At 36.1% G+C, this 22,871-nt stretch overlaps 1 protein-coding gene and 1 long non-coding RNA gene across 2 annotated transcripts; both read right to left on the bottom strand.

Annotated features, from left to right (window-relative positions):
- Nucleotides 1–1,154: 1,154 nt before the first annotated feature.
- Nucleotides 1,155–2,076, bottom strand: LOC124899667. Its single transcript, XR_007056957.1, has 2 exons — nucleotides 1,738–2,076; nucleotides 1,155–1,311 (listed from the first exon to the last, which is right to left on the bottom strand). It is a non-coding gene; the product is annotated as an uncharacterized LOC124899667 (long non-coding RNA).
- Nucleotides 2,077–4,220: 2,144 nt separating this feature from the next.
- On the bottom strand, nucleotides 4,221–12,291 carry LOC107873521 (pleiotropic drug resistance protein 1). Its single transcript, XM_016720388.2, has 24 exons — nucleotides 11,868–12,291; nucleotides 11,612–11,732; nucleotides 11,442–11,530; nucleotides 11,275–11,359; nucleotides 11,041–11,200; nucleotides 10,851–10,927; nucleotides 10,719–10,772; nucleotides 10,548–10,638; nucleotides 10,134–10,435; nucleotides 9,768–10,049; nucleotides 9,359–9,675; nucleotides 8,253–8,413; nucleotides 7,929–8,032; nucleotides 7,685–7,847; nucleotides 7,486–7,593; nucleotides 7,238–7,401; nucleotides 6,823–7,155; nucleotides 6,452–6,742; nucleotides 6,281–6,364; nucleotides 6,060–6,193; nucleotides 5,742–5,969; nucleotides 5,468–5,639; nucleotides 4,752–5,006; nucleotides 4,221–4,631 (listed from the first exon to the last, which is right to left on the bottom strand). Exons 1-24 carry the CDS (start codon nucleotides 12,194–12,196, stop codon nucleotides 4,374–4,376), a joined length of 4,362 nt encoding a protein of 1,453 aa, XP_016575874.1. The 5' UTR covers nucleotides 12,197–12,291; the 3' UTR covers nucleotides 4,221–4,373.
- Nucleotides 12,292–22,871: the final 10,580 nt, after the last annotated feature.

Below are 22,871 nucleotides of genomic sequence, written 5' to 3' on the forward strand. Positions count from 1 at the left end.
TTTTGTTGAACAGTAACTAAACTTTGTAGACACTCCAAGCCAAAAGAGAGATCTTAAATGGTCCATAACCTGACAAACTCAATGGTCACTGTTGGAATTGTTAGACTAAGTTCTAGTTACGCTTACACATTCAACTCCATGGTTAAGAATGCTTTCAATATTATCTAAGAATAATTGTATGCAAAGAGTAATCATGAGCAGAAACCATGAAAATCCAATAAACCAAATATTGAGAGGGGTACAGATGAAGGGGAATTCACATTAACATGAAAATTTGAACTTGTTACAATAAAAGAGGTTGTGTGCCGTAATTATGTCAGCTTCCATTGATGGAACTGATAGACGATTCTAGAACCTTCATAACAGTGGTTTATGCGTAGTAGAAAATGGTTTTCCGAAAGGCATTCTTCAAAAGCGATAAAGTTGGTAAGGCAAGAGGATGCATTTAGCATTGATAAAATGCATAGAAAATCTATTAATAAGTTAAAGGCGATATAATGTTACTGAAGATTGGGGAAACTTATGGATGTTTAATACAATAGGTAGGTCTATCTGAGAAAACAGGAGAAAATATAAGCATACAAGCGTGCCAGTGAAAGATATTGTTCTACGCAATAATTTCAACTTACAAATATTTTTCTTTTGTGCACAGGCAATGTTGATGGCATCTCGAAAAGAATTAAAGATTGATGCCGGACAGGTCTATTGAGCTTTTTTTCCTCGCTCCCATCTGTTTTACATATGCCTTCGCCTTAGCGCATCTTGGATGTTCTTGTCTCTTTCTCTGCGGCCTGTGTGGGACTGATCCTAATTGATAACTCGAACTATTTGTAGACTAAACTTTCTTCTCTTTAGGCTCACATACAGTGGTTGAAACTTAAATGACAAATTTATTTTGCTGCAGATACTTGTCGTTTGCAGATTCAGAAGTAGATTAATGGGACAAAACATACAAATTAAACAGTGGGTTGACAATGGTGGAGCATGTACAACCTGGTACAATACAGCAGTTGGTAAGAATGAAATTTAGTTTAATAGAGAATCATGAACGGTGAGGGTTCTGGAACAATTAAAATAATTACTATGGGAACTCCTCATCCATTTCCTTCACTGTAATTTTCAATCTACTTTAGACGTAGTGTCCCTCACTCTTCTTTTTCGCTTAGGTATTTTACTCCCCATTTAGATTGCAAAACACTCATGGACTTCTTTTGGCATTACTTATCACCTATGTTGACTCGAAATCTTTAAAAATGTCATCGGCTGCATGTCAAATCCTTCAAAGTATTGCATTTTTGGAGGATCCATACGCTTCAAAAGAAAAACACCAGTCACCAGAGTACCAAATTCAGATTCACTAATATATGGAACCTACATCCTAAAAAGGTTGATTTCAATGTAATAGCAAATAATTCTCTATCATCAATTTTTGAAAGAACGGGAGAAAAAAACAAAAGTTTAAGAGGATCATTTGTTGATCAAAGTCAGAAATAGGAACAAAAGTTTAAGAGGATCATTTGTTGATCAAAGTCAGAAATAGGAGACAGAAACAAATAGAGTTGTGATGACCGATTTTGCCGATGATTTTGGCAGACTTTTTTGGTGTTTTAAATTGAAATAACAGTCACAGTGGAAGAATTCTGAAAAAAATTTACAATGGCTCAAATAAACTAATTGAAATCAATGACAAATGCTAAAAGATTGAAATATTGGTGATTCAGATGAAAGCGTGCATACCTGTTTGCCAAACATGGAAGTTGTAAGATTATTGGGGTAGCGCCGTTGTGATTTCAATTTTTAAGAAATTAAACTGTGCAACTGTTGAGGAACTTGTCCTCGATATATCTGCTGGGATGTTGCAGCTGCTGGAAAGTGTTCAACTATTTCTTTCTGTCTTTTGTAAAATTGCATCGCATATGTAGGGTTGTCGAGGATATGGCTAATGACATCCTCTGAAGCAACCCCGTGGGCCTTTGTTGTCCACACTTTCCATGATGACAGTTTTGTCACTTGGACGAGTAATCCACTATGTCCCTCTTCATACCGGGCTATCAATAAAGCTGCCTCAAGTCATGATACAACTTAGTTGTACCCGGATATGATGGAACTAAGTTTTGTTATAATATTTTATTAACAATAGTCTCCTGTGTTAGTTCTGTTTATTTATTTATCGTCTTTTTAGATAATTATTATAGATCCACGAACCATTACTTTTCCTTGGACTGTTTTAATCATGTCAAAACTTGATACGAACTCTCATATGAGGTAACTTAGTAGTTCCTCGATGTTTAATTGGGGACAAGTCCCAGAGTTTAATTTTACTTATTTTTTAATTAACTTTTTTAAGCTGAACCTATGTCTCAATCTATACATATTTGTAAGTGAGTGTTGACGATTAAAAATATCTAGTACACTTGTAGTCAGTAGGAATCATAGGTCGACTAAGATAAAAGTAGTACATGCTCAATCAACATTCTAAGGATGCACATCATTCTCTTCTCCAACATTGCTGTCACTAGCTCTAGTTTAATTTGGAACTTTCTTATCAACTTGTTCATTGAATTGTTTCTTCCTTTGGTCAAGTCCTCTCAGCTTAACATCAAATAGCTTTAGCAAATCTTCAGTTTTTTCTTGCATCAAATTCGTGGATTCTTTTTCCCTTAGCAAGTTGGTTGAAGGGGTTCTCCATTTCCTTAACCACAATAATTAGCTCTATTTTCCAATTATACTTTTCCACAACATTCACCTTCCCTTGAAGGTAGGTATCATGATTAACTAAGTTTTTTTCATAGGTCCTTAAAGCATGCTAAATAGCCATTTACTGTCGCATTAGCCTGGGTTAAACCTGGCCGAGCAATACATTGGGTTCTCTCAGAGTAAAAGCAATTACACTGACTTTTGTATGACATAAAATTGACAGTTCTTCTGCTTTCTTACGCAGTGATGCTATTCTTTTATTTAAAAATGAATTTTTTTGCACTTTATTAATAAATTTCTTAATTAGAAGTTAAAAAACTCAAAATCTATCTTGAAAGTTTGAATAATAATCATATTTCTAGAACAGAAAAGGGACAAATAGTACTTTCCATTGAGGGGCACTTTTGCCTTTCGTTAATTATTGAGTTGGTTTTTGTCCCTGCCATTACCTAAAGGTGGCATTTTTTCCCTTTAATTCTAATTTTCTCAGACTCGAGTGCATAAATTTTTTATTTTTTAAATATAACATGGTTACTGTAAATAAAATAGAAGTCATGATAAACTCATTGTGTTCATAGAATAATTCTGAGTGTTGTTGACCTGTAAATATCACCTTTAGGTTGCTTGTTTCTTTAAACAAATGTCATTTTACCTTAAAGCCATTTACGTAAATTTTAATTTCACCTTTGCTTTTTTTTTCTTTTTTTTTTTTGATTTCAGATATTATTATGTTTGTGTGTAATTTCTTAATTTATTGTAGTCAAAGCACCCTACCCAAAATTGATTGACCATATCCCTAATGACCTATATGGTCATTTTCTTCTTTTGAACCTGGTTCCCAAGTTTTACCTTCCTATTTCTTTATTTTGTTGTTTATTAATCGCAAGAATAGGTGGCCTGATTCCTAAGGTGATTAGATGCAACAGAGAAAGTTTTCAAATTTGGAAGGTTGGAAAGCTGAATTAGTTGACCAAAATTTTTGAGATTTTATAATTTGAAACTTAAGAGAGTTGACCATCAAAACATGAGGTTAGAAACATCATTTTTGAGTTTTGCTGATTCTTCTTGGCCCAACTAGGGATTTTGGCCTAGCCGAATGCTCTTTTCAATTCCTGAGGCTTTTAGTGTGTTCACTACAATTCAGCTCATATGTGTTGAGAATTACGCTTTCTGAACAGATCTGTGCTACTTACTCTTCGATATAACAGTAAATTAGGTTTTGTTTTGGAAACTTTCAAAAGTAGTGATTACAAATCTAACCTAGGCAGATCTCTACGAGGTTGAGTTTTGAACTTGGAACCTCAAATTGAATTTTCAACCCCTTAAACAATTGAGTCAACCTCTATACTTGTGTGTAGGTGATTTAAAATCTATATATATACACTACAAATAAAAAATACAGTAGTAACTTATATATAAGATGTAATTTTTTGTCGAGACCCTTGCCCCCTCCTAGATCCGCTCTTAACCCAGACAATACTTGTAGAATTGTACAGAGCATGTTTTTGTATAGGAAGGATATATTCATTTAAAATTCAAAAACTCTCATATATATAACATAACACTCTGTACAAGGCTGTTCCTAGATATAGGGCTTAAACTTGTTCTTTCCATGCCAAAATTTATTGCCACAATATACAAATTTTCTTGACAAAGGCCCTTTTACCTGGATGAACCTATCTTTTCTGGAAGTTAAATGCTTTGATTGAGTAAGCAAAAATAAAGAGAAAAAGAACTGATATTCCAACAAGAATGACTGCAACATATCCCAGAAAATCATGTTTGAAATCAAAGAAACTCTCTAAGAATTCTTCCACTGTCTCATTTGTGTCCAATCTGTCTTGTAGGTCTCCGAATTGTGAGGTGATTAGTCCGTAAAATGTCCACGCAACGGGGCAAAGGTAATAGTACCATCTCCACCACACTGGCATCCTCTGTCATAAAATAAAAAAGAGAACAAAATTGTTAGGTTTGATAAAACTTTAGTCCAATTTTTCTTAAACATCTGTTGTTGAGGGTAATGCAATTTGAAGAAGAATAATTAGGTATATTACTGTTTTTGGAACGACGAATCCACAGAAAAGATTCCATATTGTGTAAAATGCAGATGAAACGACTGATGCAATGGTGTGATTAGGAGTAACAGCTACTGTCATCATCCCGTATAATGTGAAGTATAACAAGGTGAAATACATGAAGAACAGATACCAAAAGAACTTGATAAATGTCCATTCAAATCCGATCATGGCATAGACTACAACACCATATAAGATAGTCTGGATAAAAAGGTGTGGGAGCTCAATCATAACCTGCATTACAAAATATATTCAATTAGCATATCAGAATGATCTGGACCAACCTAACCTGATCTTAAAATCCTAACTTCTTTTGATAGCATTGATAATAACATATCAAACTCTAATGATATGAAAAATTGTGTTTCAGGTGTGTGTGTACATAAGTATAACTATACTTCGAATTTATGACTCTAAATTCTGGATCCCGCGTCTATCACTAACATACCGGCAGTATTTTATATGACACACTTTACTGTACCCACTACATGTCACCTAACTAGGCCTTCATATACTCCACGCCAAATTGAAATTAAGTAAAACATTTGATTTGACTTTTAGCAGAAAATCAGGATAGAGATGAACTTTTTAAGGCCGTATATCATTGTTGATCATGAATTAGTTTTGTGAATCATCAAGAGGTTTAAAAAGATTTTTACCAACTTTAAATTATTTCTAGGCACACAGATTTGTACCTGTCCAAAAGCATAAGGCAGAGCTGAATACATTCCAGCTGCTCTTTCCCTGTAGAAGACTGTCCTCTCAATGGCAACGACTGGCTGTACTGAAGTAGCATTTATTATACCAAGAAACAAGATTGCAGCATACATTGAACCTACTGCATTAAAAATATCTTGTTGCCTTTTCCTAAAATAGGGTTCAAAACCTTTAGACTTGTGACTAAAAACACGTCGAGGAAAATAAATCTTGAAAGATGAAAAAACAGTTGTCGTACGTTTTTCTATTTACCTTTTGGAGCCAAGACCCCAGAATATCGTTCCAAGCATGAGAGAAACGAAGAATGTAAACATGAGCCTAACTGCTGTGTAAGGAGGATTGCGCCAGTATGACCAGTGTTGTTTCCAGAAACAAGCCATGCATTGGGTGAAGAAAGACTGGGAGTACTTAGTTTGAAAGTACAGGTCTTTTGAACCTGGGGCTGGCACACTTAGTTCCTCAATCAATGCTTTGTTTCTCCTGAATATTTGCTCAACTTAAGAATTCAAGATTATATATTTGTAAATTCTATATAGAGAATGTCAGTGTGCTCAACTTGATGATTCATACCTGTACAATTCTGAGTTTTTGTACAATTCTGTAAAGTCAATTCCAAGAGCTGCTTCTTGTGCGACTGAAGTTATCTCTAACATCCATGTTGCTGGATTATAGCCATTTTTTATTTTTGGAACTCCATCAATTCCCTGAGACAAATGGAAACAGAACGATTACATTGTGGATCAGGCCAATATAATAGGAACACCCGTTTATTCACCAAGCAGTTTTCTTACCTCAAAGTACTTGATAAGGTGAGAAGAATGGCGTCCTAATGGGCCGACATATATTTCTTCACCTCCTCGTTTCAAAAGTAGGAGCTGCAATTCATTAGCAGAATGAGAATATTTTTGTCTGAAAGTCTAAAACAAATTATGTAAGATTTTGGAAGATCAACTAATGCTCACCTCATCAAAAGCATCAAATATGTCAATGCTAGGCTGATGGATGGTGCATACTACTGTTCGACCTGTATCTACAGTGTTTCTAACTGTTCTCATCACTATTGCAGCTGCTCTAGCATCTAATCCAGAGGTTGGCTCATCCATGAAGATTATAGAAGGGTTGGCAACAAGTTCAACTGCAACGGTAAGTCGTTTTCGTTGTTCAGTTGAAAGACCATTTACTCCAGGCAATCCGACAAGTGCTTCTCTCAAAGGGATTAGCTCTACAAGTTCCATGACCTCTTCAATGAACATCTGCAGTGATACATTTTAATATTGATTCTACTTTCAAGTTCTCTTATCTATACTTGTAGCCAAATTCCAGATTGATTTACCTTTCGGCTTTCAGTGTCAACTTCAGGCGGAAGTCGAAGCCAAGCAGAAAACTGCAATGATTCATATACTGTAACATGAGGTGAATGAATATCAGTTTGCTCACAGTATCCTGCTATCCGAGCAAAAGTTTCTTGCTTCTTTGGATACCCTGATATGCTGATGGCTCCTTCAATATATCCACCGGTTTTCCTACCAGCCAAGACATCCATAAGTGTGGTCTTACCAGCTCCACTAACACCCATTAGAGCCGTCAAAACTCCTGGCCTAAAAGCACCGCTAACCCCTTTCAAGAGTTCAAGTCTGTCCTCGATAAAACCTTGAGCTTTCATTTCCTGAAGTCACGACGTAGACTTGAGAATTTAACTCAGATATGTATAGGGCAGTTAATTTCCATAGACTAAATCATAAATGTACCTGCGGCATATCTACTGCATATCCAATATCATCAAAAGTAATTGAAAGCGGTTCGAAAGGAAGAACCATTCCCCTTCTCTTGTTTAAATCTTCCTCAGTTATGCTGCCTGCTCTTGAGGATAGAGACCTGGAAGATGCACTTAAACGAACATCATTTCCTCTTTCTGCATATTTGGCCGTGAAACCATTAGTGCTTAGTGGAAAAACCTTAAAAATGAAACTGAAGCTCAAAGCATAGAAATATCTACCCGAAGAGCTCCTTCCTACCGGAGATAGTTCAATAACCATACCCCTTTTGCTTGCATTCCTCTCTGCCACTGTTTCTTCAGAAAGAATTGCCTGAGGTTTACCAAATGCTGCACCAAAATTACCCAACTTCTTGATGTGTTAGGATCATTCTATGGATGGAAATGAAACTAGACTGCATAGTAGTAGGCGGATCCTTACGATTGAGATAAGCTAAGGCCACTGTGAACAGGAAATTGAAGAGAAAAATATATCCAAGAAGAGCTCCTGCTCCAATCCAATACCATCTTGCTTCTGGAAAGATTCCACGCGATTTCAAGAATGACACTCCTAATGTATCTGTGCTAGTGGAGTTAGGAGGAACCTGTAAAACAAAATTCATGAAGAAACTCTCAAATCTACCTCAACAACCTGTCGTATCCAAACTACAGAAGCTTTAGCTTACATGCGCCCAACTCTTCCCTAGAAATTCGTTCACAGCTATAGCATTCTGTGCATACATCATAGGGGAAATCCAGTAACCCCATATCAACCATTGCTTCACATTATCTGATAGACAAATAGCTTCCTGGTTAGATGAAATTGCCTGGGCTATTCAAAAATGTGATGGTCGGATCCTCCAAAAATAGTGTATATTTGAAGGACCCAACATGGGTGCAGCAACATTTTTGGAGAGTCCGAGCAACTTAGGATGAAACTAACAAAAAGCAGAAAAAACATATAAATGAGCATTGCCCTTGTGGTTTTTCAAAATATTCTGCAATTTTACCTCTCGAGAGAATGAATCCACCCATCACAAGAACTATGAGTAGTGCACATGATCCAAATGTATTTGCAACAATGATATTCCTCCCAAGAGCTGCTAAGAACCGAAACAGCCCGGAGGCCATCTGATTAAGACATACGAGCAGAAATAGTTGTTTGAAGAACCTGCAAATGGAAAATTAATCTTGATGAGATTTAACGAACCAAGAAGTTCCTGTTGGGTTCAAAGTATATGAAAAGTGTGAATGGAAAATGGAGGGAACCAAGTGGAAGGAAAAATGGAGAAGAAAACATTAAAAAGGAAAGTCTACTAATTCTCCCACATTAGTGAGAGAATGTGACTTTAAAGTGTTTATATTAAGTAACGCTTATTCCACTTGGTAAGTGAATCAAGAAATAAGAGATGTCTCGTGCCGTCGTTGTCACTTGGCTCGGCTTTGGCTTGATGAGATCTATTTTTTTGGACAAAGTTTATTTGACAGAAATTTAATCCGAAAATACCAAAGGAAAAACACAACTCAACGAAATGACACATTGTTTCATAAAATGGTATGTCTGTTTGGAAAAGACACATTCTTTGAACGAACAGACATGATTTTCCAGAAAGGTCGCACCTTTTAAGTGAACCATTGCATCTGATAGACTATATAAATCTGCTTTCATCCACAGGTTTAGACATGAAAAAATTTTCTGAAATAAAAAAATCTTCTTGTCTTTAAAACATTCCTTGTGATTAATCAAATCGTTGAGTGAGTTCGACGAATCCAATTATTTGAGGTACCACTATAGTTGGATTGAAAGCTATTTTATCCTGGAAGGAAGATTTTCAAAACTTCGGGTACAGTGAGGGGAATTATTTCTTAAGGACACTTCGTGAAGTCGGGGGACTTGGCTTTACATTTTTGTTTCATCTTAAATTCTGAAAAAAAAAATAAACATACTTCTTAGAAAGATCACTTTGATCTTGTTTTGAGGGTGTTGTTATACTTCATAGTATTCTTGTTTTAAACTTGAACTAGTTTTGAAGTTATTGTGTCAAATTACAGATTCTTGTACCCGAAAACGTTGAAAAACAACAGTTCCATGCTTAGAAAAAGATTAAATTTCTACCTCTCAACGTCTGCATCGAATCCAATTACGTAATAAGTCATACACACCCAAATAGCAATTTCTACAAGTGTGACCGGAATCTTGAGGATCCAAGTAGGCAGAGCATATGCCCAAGCAGGAAAAAAGAGAAGATCGCGTTGTTTGTAGAAGGAAGGAAGTTTCAAAATACTGAGAGCAAGCTCTGAGAAACCATTGAACATAATCGTTATAACTGCATAGAACAATGCGCCCAAGAATACTGCACCATCCGTTGTTGTATTTCTGTGCATCTCAGTCCGTAGGAAGAGTGTCATTGCTATAGAAGCCATTAATGTTAGCTGCAATGATTAAAAAAAATATTTTCTTACTTCTACCTAAGCAATGAGAAAATTGAAAAGATGACTTGTTTGTTTTTTGATCTGTTACTTACTTGTATCATCTTGAATATATAGACGAACGAATTCCTCTTCATAAGAAGGTATTCTCTTGCTGTGCAGGCTTTTAAGAGTTCTTTCTTGCTAATACCATAACTCTTGGTGGTTAGAGCAGCTGGGTGGCTCGTGGATTTGTCAAAGGGAACAGCAAGCTCATCACCAAGCTGCCTTCCAACGTCAAAGGATTGAAATGCTTCAGAAAATTCACTCACTGTGATAAACCTATAGGGTTCATCACGACGTGTCCAGTATTGCTCTTGATCCTTCCTTGACGTCACCTTTTATGAACACATAGTAAATGGCATAATTAGAAACAAGAAATGCTCCATGACAAGAAAGGAGATAATTTGCAAGGGGCTTACTTCTTGTAAGAAATCAGCAACTCCTTTCCTCTCGGGGCATTTGAAGCCCATGCACTCAAAGAACTCAAGTACATTTTCCCGGGGACCTTGGTACACGATTTTCCCATCTGATAGAAGAATAATATCATCAAACAAGTCATAAGTTTCTGGTGCTGGCTGCAGAAGTGAGATTACAGCAGTTCCTTGAAGAATGTGGATTGACTGCCTAATTGAATTGACAATCTGATAGGTTGTTGAACTGTCCAAACCAGTGGATATCTCATCCATAAAAAGTGCTCTTGCTGGTCCAACCATCATCTCCCCTGCATTACAAGATTAGCAGCCTTGATTAAACACAAGATTTTTTTCACAACTATTTGTTTATACTTATGGTTTTTACGGTATCTAGCATACATGGTTACTGCTTAGCCTAACCTGTTGTTAGTCTCTTTCTCTGCCCCCCAGAAATTCCTCGAATCATTTCGTCTCCAACAAGAGTATCAGCACAAATTTCAAGTCCCAATATCTGAAAATAACACAGAGAATAGTGAATTGTTGCATCATTATCTAGTTTTGGGATTGGGTTCTGTAATGCACAGCCTTTACCTTGAGAGTATAATCTGTTATAACATTAGCCTCCTGTCCTTCATTCCATGCTGACTGTTAAAAGATACCAATTTCTTGTCATAATTCGTAGAAAGAAAGACAACATGAAGTTGAGTTTTTCTATGTCTTTACCTTCATAAAGATATCAACATCAGGATCTGGCTTAATATTTGCTTCCTTCTCTCTCCTAGACAACTCAGCCAACATTTCTGCTTATTCATAACAAACCAATTTAAGAAGTATGGGATTCCCAAAAAAGTATTAGAAAAATGTTCATTATGTCAGATCCCTAAGGGAGCTCGAGTAAGAGAATCTCACTGACCATATTTGGCTCCAACTCCTTGACATCTAGCAGAAAATGCCAGTGTTTCCCTGACTGTCATTTCTCCAATATGTAGATCATTTTGACTTATATAAGCAGACGTTCTTTGTGGTACAAACTCATCCATCCCATGCCCATTATACGTAACTCTCCCTGAAACCTGAAAACGCATAAAATTATCGATTGCCAATGCAGAATTTCTCAATAATCTAAAACTAGACATGACTAGTTTACTTTGAGATCTTTATCCAGTTTCCCAGCCAAACCTAACAGCAATGTTGTTTTTCCAGAACTTGGTGGTCCTAAAAGCAGTGTCATTCTGCATAACAAGATTGAAATGAATGAATAAACAGGACTTTCTTGATTGGTCTAAAAATGATCCTTTTGTCAGAATTGCTCACCTTCCTGGCTTGATGATTCCACTGACATCATGAAGGATTGGCAATGGTTTCTTTCTACTTGGAAGGATATGAAGATAATTCAAGAAATCCTATACACAGAAAGTCCAAGAGTATATTGCATGTACAAATATGATATAACAATGTACAAGAGAAGTCTTATATATCAATACCTCAACGATGTTAACTGTGAAGTTGAATATTGTTGGTAAAGCTCTACTACCAACACGAGCTTCTGCATCTACACTCAAATGCTCGAACCGGACTTCAATTGTAGGAAGATCCAAACCAACTCTGCATCATATTAAAAAGCACAAGAAAATTCAACATTTCAACTATCAAAATCTTAAAACTAGCTAGTATGACGACTTCGACATCTCTATGAGTTTGTTTGATATGACTGAAGTCATTTTTCCTTAAAGTGTGTACCTATCAATGCGCTTTTTGAGCTTCAACAAGAACTTCTCGTTGTCTTCATCAGTAATCTTGACAAGCCTCTCTAAAAGATTCCTTCTTTCCACCAAATCGAGCCTTGTTATATCAACTTCTCTAGATTGTCCTTCTTCTTCGGTGAGAATGCCCCTCCTTATACGATGATAAGTTGGAAGTCTCTCAAGAGCAGCCCATTTCAACGCTTCTTCATCATCATAATCTTCTCTTGAAGACCTTGAAAACACATCCATAGCACTATTTCTCCATATATTCGATCCACTCAAACGAGCACTACTCACCCTTATTAAATCTTCACCACCCTCCATTTTTTAACATAAGAAATGAAGTTAAGAATTTTGTGAGTGTAATTCAAGAGGGGACTTTGATTCTTGAAAATCTGTGTAAAAGATGTGACATATATATTTAAGTAAAGATTAATAGAGTAGTGGTTAACTTCGTGATACTATTTTATTAATTTGACGTAAGAGTTGGAGCCAAAAAAATCAATGATGCTAAACTTTGTTTGACCAAGCTATAGGAGCTTTTGTTTTTGTTTGGTAGCAAGCTATAGTAGCTAATATGATTTGAAAATTTTTGAGTTACATATTATCATACTCCCACTGTTTATGTTGAAACAAAATAATCATACTCCCACTAGTTATACAACAACAACAAACCTAGTATATTTCCACATAGTGGGAACTTGGGGGTAAAATATATCCAGTCCATACCACTACCCCGAAGAAGTAGAGAGGCTATTTTCGATAGACCCCCGACTCAAGACAAAAAGACAATAATCAAAGTAATCATAAATCATGAAACAAGGAGAAAACGCATGTTGGACAGTAAAATTCTCGAGACCAAAAATAATAATTGAGACAAGAAAAATATATTGCAACAATCGATTTATTTATTTCAATGTGAGTGTTACAATCTCTATGAATCCTCTGATTCGCCTTTTCAACTATAATTTCAAGGGCTTCGAGCTTGATCTTGAACTTGAACTTGATTTGTGAGCTTGATGGATTTGATCTTGACTTGTGCTTGAATTCAAGAGCTTTGGAGCTTGTTCTTGAATCTTGCAGTCTTGATCTTGAATCTTGATTTGCGGATTTAATGAGCTTGATCTCGACTTGTACTTGAATTCAAGGGCCTTTGAGCTTGTTCTTGAATCTTGAAGTCTTGATCTTAAATCTTAGTGAACTGACTTGAATCTTGAAGTCTTGATCTTGAAGCTTAGTAAACTGATCTTGAATTATTGAATTCTTGATCTTGAAGCTTGATGAACAGTCTTGATCTTGAAACTTGATGAACTGATCTTGAATTCTTGAATTTGTAGAGAAATTTGTTGCGTTTGATCCACGAGCTCTCTCTTGCTTCTTGCTAGACTTGTTGGTCCCCTTTTCTGAATTATGAGACCCACATGGTCTTGATAAATATGAACTTCCTTTTACCAATCAGATTTAAGTGATGGCTTCTTTTTATGGATTTTTAATTCACTAGGCCTGCTGCATCATTTTGACATGTGGCATGATCCCATTGGCTCCTTCACTTGACTAGACATGCCACGTCATTCGACACGTGGTGCCAAATTGGCCTCTAGAATATGATGACATTTTGGGTTTGCTAAAGTGGGCTTAGTCATTTGTAGCCCAAATTAATATGATGACATCTTGGGTTTGCTAAAGTGGACTTAGTCATTTGTAGTCAAAATTAATGGTCTAACTCAATTGAGGTTGGACTTTTATTAAATCCATAAATGTTTGAACTTAACTAATTAATTTAATTATATCAATCCGCAATATTTGTTTGAGATTAATATATTTTGAATTTAATATAATCCAAATTTTGCACGGATTTAAATTTAACAAAATTTCATTACATACAAATTGCCCCCTGCTTCAAGGCTGGTCGAGTGTATACTTTAGAGACTAGACTTGGAGTATGATTACTTAGGCATGACATCTAATTTCAAATAAATTTTGAAAAACATTTTACCATCTTACTTAACCGGGAAAAACTCTTCTAATTTATATTTATATTGGAGAAGAAAACAACCTCCAATTTAAATTTGTATGAAAAAATGAAACAACTCCCAATTTGAATTTGTATGAGAGAAGAAAACAACCTCCAATTTGAATTTGTATTGGAGATGAAAAATCTTCCAATTTAAATTTGTATGGGAGAAGGAAACAACCTCCAATTTGAATTTGATTGGAGATGGAAACTCTTTCAATTTGAATTTGTATGGAAGAAGGATACAACCTTCAATTTGAATTTGTGTTGGAGATTGGAACTCTTCCCATTTGAATTTTTATGAAAGAAGGAAACAACCTTCAATTTTAATGTGTATTGGAGAATGAAACATCCATCCTACAACTCTATAAAAAGATGTAGCTTTCTCACTTTTTCAGTATCAATTTTGGGGTTTTCAAGCCATCAATAATATTGAGGTAATTTATTTCTCTCCTACTTTTCTCTTATTTTCATCACTTTTTTTCAGCATAATATGTTAGTGGTAGAAAATTCAGACCTCATTGTAGGAATATCAAAATCATAAACCGTTTGATATTCCATAAACTAGACTTCGAGGTCTACAACATATCCAAAATTTAGTATTAAGTTCCCTCAATATAATTTTTGATAATTTTTTGAAGTTAGCTCTGAATTTTATCATGCTGAAAATTTTAGATCTGCGCACCTCTACTAAAATTTTCATATCTCAAAGTAGGAGCGATGAAATCATGAACCACTTGATTTTTCGAAACTAGACTCGAAAATAACATATAAAAAATTCATGATTTAAAACTTTCAGCATTATTTTAGACAAAAATTTAAATTTGACTTTAAATTCTGTCATGCTGAAAATTTCAGATTTGCGCGTCTTTATTGAAACTTTCATATCTCAAAGTAGGAGCGATGAAGTCATGAACTGCTTAATTTTTCCAAAACTAGACTCAAAAAAAATATAAAATATCCAAAATTTATGATTTAATACCCTCAGAATTAACCTAAATAATTTTTTGAAGTTGCCTCTGCATGCTGATACGTTTTCAATTTTAGATTTGTGTGGCTTCACGAGACAAATCATATATAGGCGTAGGAACGTTAAAATTGTGAGTGGCTTTTTTCGTTGGAAAGAGGACTCTAATATTTATAACACCTTCTGTATGCAAGCAAACTCAAGGATGTAACTTGATTTATCTTTGATGATTGACATACGTACCATATTTAGGTGAGCATTCCTTTTTTTTCCTCTCGTTTCTATTTTTTTGTAGGTGAATGACAAGACCTTGTTCAAGATAATGCCTTCTATGAAAAGGCTATAATCTTGTGATGTAAATAGATAGATATTTGTCATATCCCTAAGAAAAGGTAATTTCATGGTAATCTTAGGGCGCACAGGGATGAATACTCGTCCCTGCCATAAGAAAAGGTAATCTTATGATAATCTTATGGCACATAGGGATGATTACTAGTCACCGCCATAAGAAAAGGTAACTTTGTAGTAATCTTACGGTGCATAGGGATGGCTATTCATCCCCGCCGTAAGAAAAGATAACGTTATGGTAATCTTATGGAACATAGGGATGACTACTTGTCCCCGCCATAAGAAAATGTAACTTTATGGTAATCTTATGGGGATTAGGGATGAATACTCATCCCTGCCATAAGAAAAGGTAACTTTATGGAAATGTTACGACGCATAGGGATGACTACTCGTCCTCGCCATAAAAAAAAAGATAATTTTATGGTATTCTTATGGCGCATAGGGATGGCTATTCATCCCCGCCATAAGAAAAAGTAATTTTATGATAATCTTACGGTGCATAGGGATGGATACCCATCCCCGCCATAATAAAAGGTAATTTTATGATAATCTTATGGTGCATAAGAATGTCTATTTGTCCTCGCCATAAAAAAGGTAATTTTATAACAATCTTACGGCGCATAGGGATGGCTACCCATCCTCGCCATAAGAAAAGGTAATTTTATGGTAATCTTATGGCTCATAAGGATGGTTATTCATCCCTGCCATAAGAAAAGGTAATTTTTTGGTAACCTTGTGGTTCATATGGATGACTTAGTCAAAATCCTTTTGTACCAATTGTTGTACGCCATAGACTTAACCCTTCTTCTTTTCTTTGCAGTTTGAAGAGATGGTGATTTTCAGACACTACACCTCCTCTTCCACTAAATCCAAGTATCTTGTAGTTGAAGCTGAAGGTGGGGCCCAACAAACTCGACTTTGGACTCATACTCCTTTGACTGGTTGGTATGCAAGTTCGTGGCCTTCTTTCAAGAACCCATTTTCCATAACAAATTAGACTTCGGTACAAACCCCTAATTTCGATCAACCATTCAAGTTGTTCTCTCTTCAAGAGCCGGATCATCATCATGCAAATATTGTAACTTCACTCTCAAGCTTGGGTCATCGTATAACTTTAGGAGAGATACATTGTGGAGATGCGATGAAACTCAAGGGAGAGTACCATCACATTTTTGGTATTGGGAGTGGACAGAAGATACACTTGGTAGTAGCCAAGAAATTCTATGTAAGGTACAGATTTATGATGTATTTTATGCATCATTTTTTACTTATGACCGTACCTCAGACATATTTCAAGCATTTTGTGAAGCTTGATGCCCCAAGATAAATACACTTCTCACATCTGTCGGGGACTATCTATTTTTATGGGATTTACATATTCTTGGAGGCTTGCCAATTCAGGGTATTCTTTATGAAGAAGTAGTGCCTGAGGCCAAAGAACTTACATGATTAGATGCAAAGAAGGTAAGGTATGTTTCTCAAACTTATGAGTATTTATTTGTGGACTTTCATAACCTTCGAGATGCTAGCCAAGAGGTATCATTCAGTGAGTGGATAAACCTTCTGGTGCAAGAAACCTTCAAAGTACGACCCTGCTCCACCAAGGCAGGAAAAAAAATCTGTGCGTCCTGAGTTGACGCGCAACCCTAGCAGGGTTCTGACTAATACACTAAGATCGTCATATACTGAAGAAAAGGTATTTTCTGAGCTTGGGGTGAACCGTGATAAAAGAGATGACACATATCTGACAGCTTTCTTGTCTTGTTGGTTGTGTGCTTTTGTTTTTCCAAATACGGAAGGTGTCTTCATTCATCCTGGGACTTTCAAGATGGCATGCATGATGGCGAGTGGGTGGATGGTCAGCCTTGTAATACCGGTACTGGCTAGCATTTATAGTGGACTAAACAAGATATCTTCTTCAGTGTAACTCGATCAAATCAAGGTTTTTTTTCCTATTCACTATGTGTATGGTTGGATTGCTCATTATTTTAGGACCAATTATCTATTTTCCAGTGTACCGTCTATTCATACTATGACTGTATACTCCAGAGAGGGTGGTATAAAGTATTTTGACAAAAATGATGCAAGAAATTGTATCCATAGTAGGGAGAGAACGGTTTGGACTTCTACCATGCAGGACAAAATACACCCTTACTTTTATGTGGATACTGAGAATGCCCCAGCATTGGAGATGAGCTACTTTATGAGTATTCATTTTAGCTTTCTCACACTTAGATGCAGAAACTTATTTATCATTGAGCCATATAGTCCACATCGCTTTAGTCAACAATTTGGATTTTATCAGAATATTTTGGGAATTATGAAGAATGACATTCGCACTACCTCTTTAGAAAAAGGACTAATATTTTGGAGGATTTATACATCGAGATGATCATTCTCATAAGCAACTTTTCCTTTAATTTCTCCTAATATAGGCGAGTTCTTCAGAACCGATTATCATACGTGGTGGAAAAAGACTCATAGGGATTTTCTTGGTCATCACCTACAGTCTTTGATGAACATTACTGGGTCAACTACTGTAACACATTTAGGGAATTCTAATGAAGCACCTATAAATGAGGCCCTTATTACTGATGTTCCTCCTTCTTTGGATACCAGGCTGCCAAATCAATATGAAAATAAGAGATCTCACACCCCTCCAGTGGTATACGAGGGCAAGACTCCTACTCAAACTACTCATGTCTCTAAAAGGTTGTCCTAAGATGAAAGTGAGAGTAGTAGTAAAGACCGTTGCTGGAAAAGAGTAAAGGTACATTTCGACGATGCGAGAGGTACTAGTCCATCGGTGATTGAAATTCGTGATTATACGGATAATCCCTTGAGGACTATATCAACTCTTATCGAGGAGGTATGGTTAAGACATCTATTTTTCCGAATGTATCTTAATGAAATCATTTTTAATTAATACTTTTATTATTCTTATGCAGCCGATTAATGTTACAACCTTTCATCATGAAGAATCACATGATAGTGATGAGTCTATATCTGGTCCAGATCTGATGAAACCACCTTCCACAGCTAAAATAGAAGAAAGGCCAACTTCTATTTCTTGTAACAAGGTTAAAGCAACCTTGGATTCTAACACTTGTAAGACCCCATTATCTGTTATCTCGGTGTTTGATGGAAAGAAGGTTTTCCTAGATGCTCAAAAAACCTATATCTCCTCTCTTTGGACCGTAATGTAATGCAAGCTTTCTAAGTGCGATGTTGATTGCATTTGTTCCATTAAAGATGAAGACCTAGTAATCATCAAGGAGATAAATTATAAGAACATGGACATTTCCCTATTGAGAAAGTTACTGCATGACTTCTTTGACCTTGCTACTTTATATGACAAGCACGATCGATGCTTCATGATATGAATAAGGAAGCTGCAAGAGAAAAATTATTCTTTGTAGCAGGGAAACGCCTCTCAAATTCCATTCTTGAAGAAGACAAGAAGGTTAGAGCAACATCCTTCATTCAACAATTACTACAGAATATGAAGAAGATAAAAGAATTGTGTAGAAAGGCGTAGGCTTTGGAAAGTCTTTTAGAGGTAGCTGAGAACGAAGCCAAAGAAACAAGGCTAGAGGCTTTTGTTGAAGCTAAGGAATTTGGTGCAAGTTTTGATGTAGACTTATCAAATTATGTAGATCAAAAGAAAGAGCGTCTGGAAGCTATGCGCCAAGACTTAATCAATTTCAAGTTATGTCTAGATTAGACTTAAGAGATGTTTCCTTTTCTTTAAACTCCTGGAAGCTATGCGCCAAGACTTAATCAATTTCAAGTTATGTCTAGATTAGACTTAGGAGATGTTTCCTTTTCAATTTATGTCTATATTAGACTTTGATCTATTATTTGTTATAGAAACTCCTTTTTATAATGGATATTTCTCTTAATATTCCTTTTGAATTTCAACTTCACAAATTTCTTGCTTATTTTGATGTGCTTATGTTATAGTACTAAACTCTGGCTTTCTTTTTAAATTTTTTGACTATTGGCTTCACGTCTTTGTCTCACAACTAGTTTAGACTTGAAACTTCAGTTTGGAAGCCTTAAAGATTAAGGCTTTTGACTTGTAAACTTGACAATTGCATGGTTGGTAGATCCACGCTCCAAACTGCAGGCTTTGGGTATTACAAATACTATTAAAAGAACTTCTTTTCTTCTTGGTGGGTTTCTACCATTGAGCCATAAGTATTTGGCATAATTCCAAGACTTAATTAAGATGCATGTAGGCTTGACTTTCACATGGAGAATCAAGTAGGGACATGTATTTTTTTTGACACTCATATAACTGAACTCAGAATAAAATCCCAAGCGCCTACGTACCTCAATGAAGTGGATCAAGTGACAACGTAGTTCTGGGTGAGTGTTTTTTTTGCATCCTAACTTTTGCCTAGGCAGCCTCTTTTGAGGTTTAGCGGATATTTTTCTTGAGCCGTACACAGTTTATACTCTTGTGGGGAAGGAGTAATATCTTTCTTTAAGGATAGTACTTCTTCAAGAACTTGGCATTGATAGGGCCAATCTTCATGCCATCTGCATCAACAAGCTTGTAAGCACCATTTGAATATACTTCTTGTATGACATATGGTCCATCCTATTTTGGGGTGAATTTTCCCCTAGATTTACGAGACGTAACAATAGGCTTTCTTATTACAATTAATTGATCTCCAAATTGGAAGCATCTTAAGCAAACCCTTTTGTTGAAAGAATGAGATAGCCAGGCTTGATAACATTCAAGATTTTGTTGAGCCTCCAGCCTCTTCTCATCAAGAGCTTCTAACTCCACAAGACACAACTTAGCATTTTTTTCGTCGGTGAGTCTTTCTTGAATAGCCAGTCTTAAAGAAGGTATTTGACGCTCTAGTGGCTAGATTGCTTCAACTCCGAAAGCAAGTGAATATAGGGTTTCTTGCGTTGGTATGTGGTAAGTTGTTCTATGTGCCCACAAAGTTTTTTCCATTCATTCATGTCAGTCTCGTTTGGACTTGGAGACGTCCTTCTTCAACAAATTGCATAAAGTCCTATTAAATGCTTCGTCTAGACCATTGGCAGCAGCATAGTACATAGAAGACTTGCGCTGCTTGAAACCAAAGAGATCTCAAATTTTATTCATCAGCTTGTTATCAAATGACTTTCCATTGTCAGTTATTATGTATTGAGGAATTCCAAAGCGGTAGATGGTATTCACTCGGATGAAATTTGCAATATTTTCTTTCTTTACTTCCTTGAGAGCAATAGTTTTGGCCCATTTCAAGAAGTAATATATCACGACCAAAATGTATAAGTGTCCACCAGAAGATTTTGGTAGTGGATCAACAACATCCATTCCCAAAGCATTGAATGGCTAAGATGCTACAGTTGGATGTAGTACCTCTGGAGGTTGATGTATGAAATTTTTATGGATTTGGCAAGCTTTGCATCTTTTAGCATAGTCCAAGCAATCTTTTACCATAGTTGGCCAATAATATCCCATTCTTTTAATGTGAAAATGGAGCTTTGGTCTAGACTGATGTGATCCACAAACTTCCGAGTGCATTTCTTGCAAAGCTTGAATTGCTTCTTTCTCTCCCAAACACCGTAAGAGTATTCCTTCAAATAATCTTCTTTACAGTGTGTATTTGTAGTAAAGAAAGCGAGGTGCACAACGACGAATGTCAGTCCTTCTTCTAGAAGTATCCTATAACACATATAATCAATGATAGGTTATCGTCAATCTTTCTTTATAGATTCGGACACGATAACGAGGTATTCAAACTTATTTTCTACCTCCTCATCCTCATTCAATGGCTGTTGAGGCCAAAGCAGCTAGGGCATCAACTTATTTATTTTCTTTCCTTGGCACATGATGGAGGGTTACTTCTACAATTCACCCCATCAACTTTTGTGCATAATCATGATATGGTTGTAGCTCAGGTTTTCTGACTTCATAGCTTCCCAAAAGATGCTTGACACCAATTGGGAGTCACCAAAGACTTGAAATTGTAGTTACTTCATGTCGACAACCATCTCAAGTCCGAGTATTAGTGCTTGATATTCAACAACATTATTAGAGCAATAATTTGTCAAGGTAAAAGAGTATAGGATGACCTTTCCTTGTAGAGTGACAAGCACTACACTAGTACCATCTCGATCTAGATGTGCAGCACTATTATAGTACATCTTCTATGGGGATCTAATTTCAACAACCATTGCATCTTCATTAGGAAGATCATTGCTCAGTTCCCAATCATCGGGTATCGAGTGGTCTGCTATGAAGTCAGCCAATGCTTGTTCTTTTACGGCCTTTTAGGGAATATACGCAATCTCAAACTATTGAAATTGAAGGTACCACCTTGCAAGTCAGTCACTGAGGACTGGTTTCGACATTACAAACTTATTGGGATTTTCCCTGGACACAAGACAAATAATATGAGCTTAAAAGTAGTGTTTTATCTTTTAGATTGAGAAAGCCAATGCCAAACATAACTTTTCGATCAGAGAATACTTCAGCTTATTTGGTGTTATCATTATGCTCAGATAGTAAATAGAGTTTTCTTAGCCTTCACTATTCTCTTGAGCCAATAGTGCTCCAACCGACCTTTCTTGTGCCACGATATAGAGTATCAATAGTTTTCCAGGTATGGGTGCCGCAAGAACTGGAGGCTTCATTAAGTATGATTTGATACTCTCAACGACTTTGCTACAAGCCTGGTCCCATTTGAAAAGGGTATTCTTCTTCATGAGACAGCAAAATCATTAACATTTTCTAGCCAGGTTTGAGATAAACCTCCTTAAATATGCTAACCTTCCTTGTAGGCTTTTTAACTCATAAATATTTTGAGCCTCGAGAATTTTTAAAATTGCATCGACCTTGGCATGGTCAATTTCAATTCCTCGGTGTCTTACAATGAAGCCAAGAAACTTTCCAGAAGTAACTCCAAAGGTACACTTCAATGGATTCATCCTAATTTGATATCTTTGAATTAACCCGAATACCATTCTTAGGTCATTTAAGTGATCGTCTCTCTTTCTTGACTTCATCACTAGATCATCCATGTAGCATTCAACATTTTTTTAGAGCAAGCCATCAAAGATGTTTTGCATAGCCCTTTGATAAGTGGCACCAGCATTCTTTAAACCAAAAGGCATCACCTTGTAGCAGTTAATACCTTTGGGCATATGAAATATAGTGAGTTCTTTATCTTTTGGTGCCATACCGATTTAATTATAGCCGGACGAACTATCCATAAAGGAAATTTCCTCATAATCAGTGGTGGAATCAATCATCAACTTTGGTATGGGGATTGGAAAGTCATCCTTAGGGAAGACGTTATTGAGATCCCAAAAGTTGATACAAACTCGAATTTGGCCATTATTCTTTCGTAGCGGAACAATACTTGAAATCCACGTGAGGTATTTGACTACATGAATAAAGCCAGCTTCAATGAGTTTGTTAACGTCATTTTCAATCAATGGAACCAACTCTAGCCTAAATCACATTTGGGCTTGCTTAATAGGATGAGCCCCGTTCTTGACTTCCAACTAATGGACTACTACTTTTGGATCTAAGCCAGGAATTTCCTTATAACTCCAAGCAAAGGCATCCATATATTCTTTGAGTATGTCTATATAAGATATTTTATCCTTCATTTCTAGAAATATACTCAGGTAAATTGGTC

The sequence above is a fragment of the Capsicum annuum genome, chromosome 6 (assembly GCF_002878395.1).
Source record: "Capsicum annuum cultivar UCD-10X-F1 chromosome 6, UCD10Xv1.1, whole genome shotgun sequence".
NCBI classification, from domain to species: domain Eukaryota; kingdom Viridiplantae; phylum Streptophyta; class Magnoliopsida; order Solanales; family Solanaceae; genus Capsicum; species Capsicum annuum.

Excerpts from the sequence above, each read along its gene's own strand:
- LOC107873521 (XM_016720388.2), bottom strand. The coding sequence starts at position 12,196 with ATGGAGGGTGGTGAAGATTTAATAAGGGTGAGTAGTGCTCGTTTGAGT. Across the intron at positions 11,201-11,274 it reads AACTGGATAAAGATCTCAAA|GTTTCAGGGAGAGTTACGTA; the intron begins GTAAACTAGTCA and ends ATGCGTTTTCAG. Across the intron at positions 7,156-7,237 it reads ATGCAGTAGATATGCCGCAG|GAAATGAAAGCTCAAGGTTT; the intron begins GTACATTTATGA and ends TCGTGACTTCAG.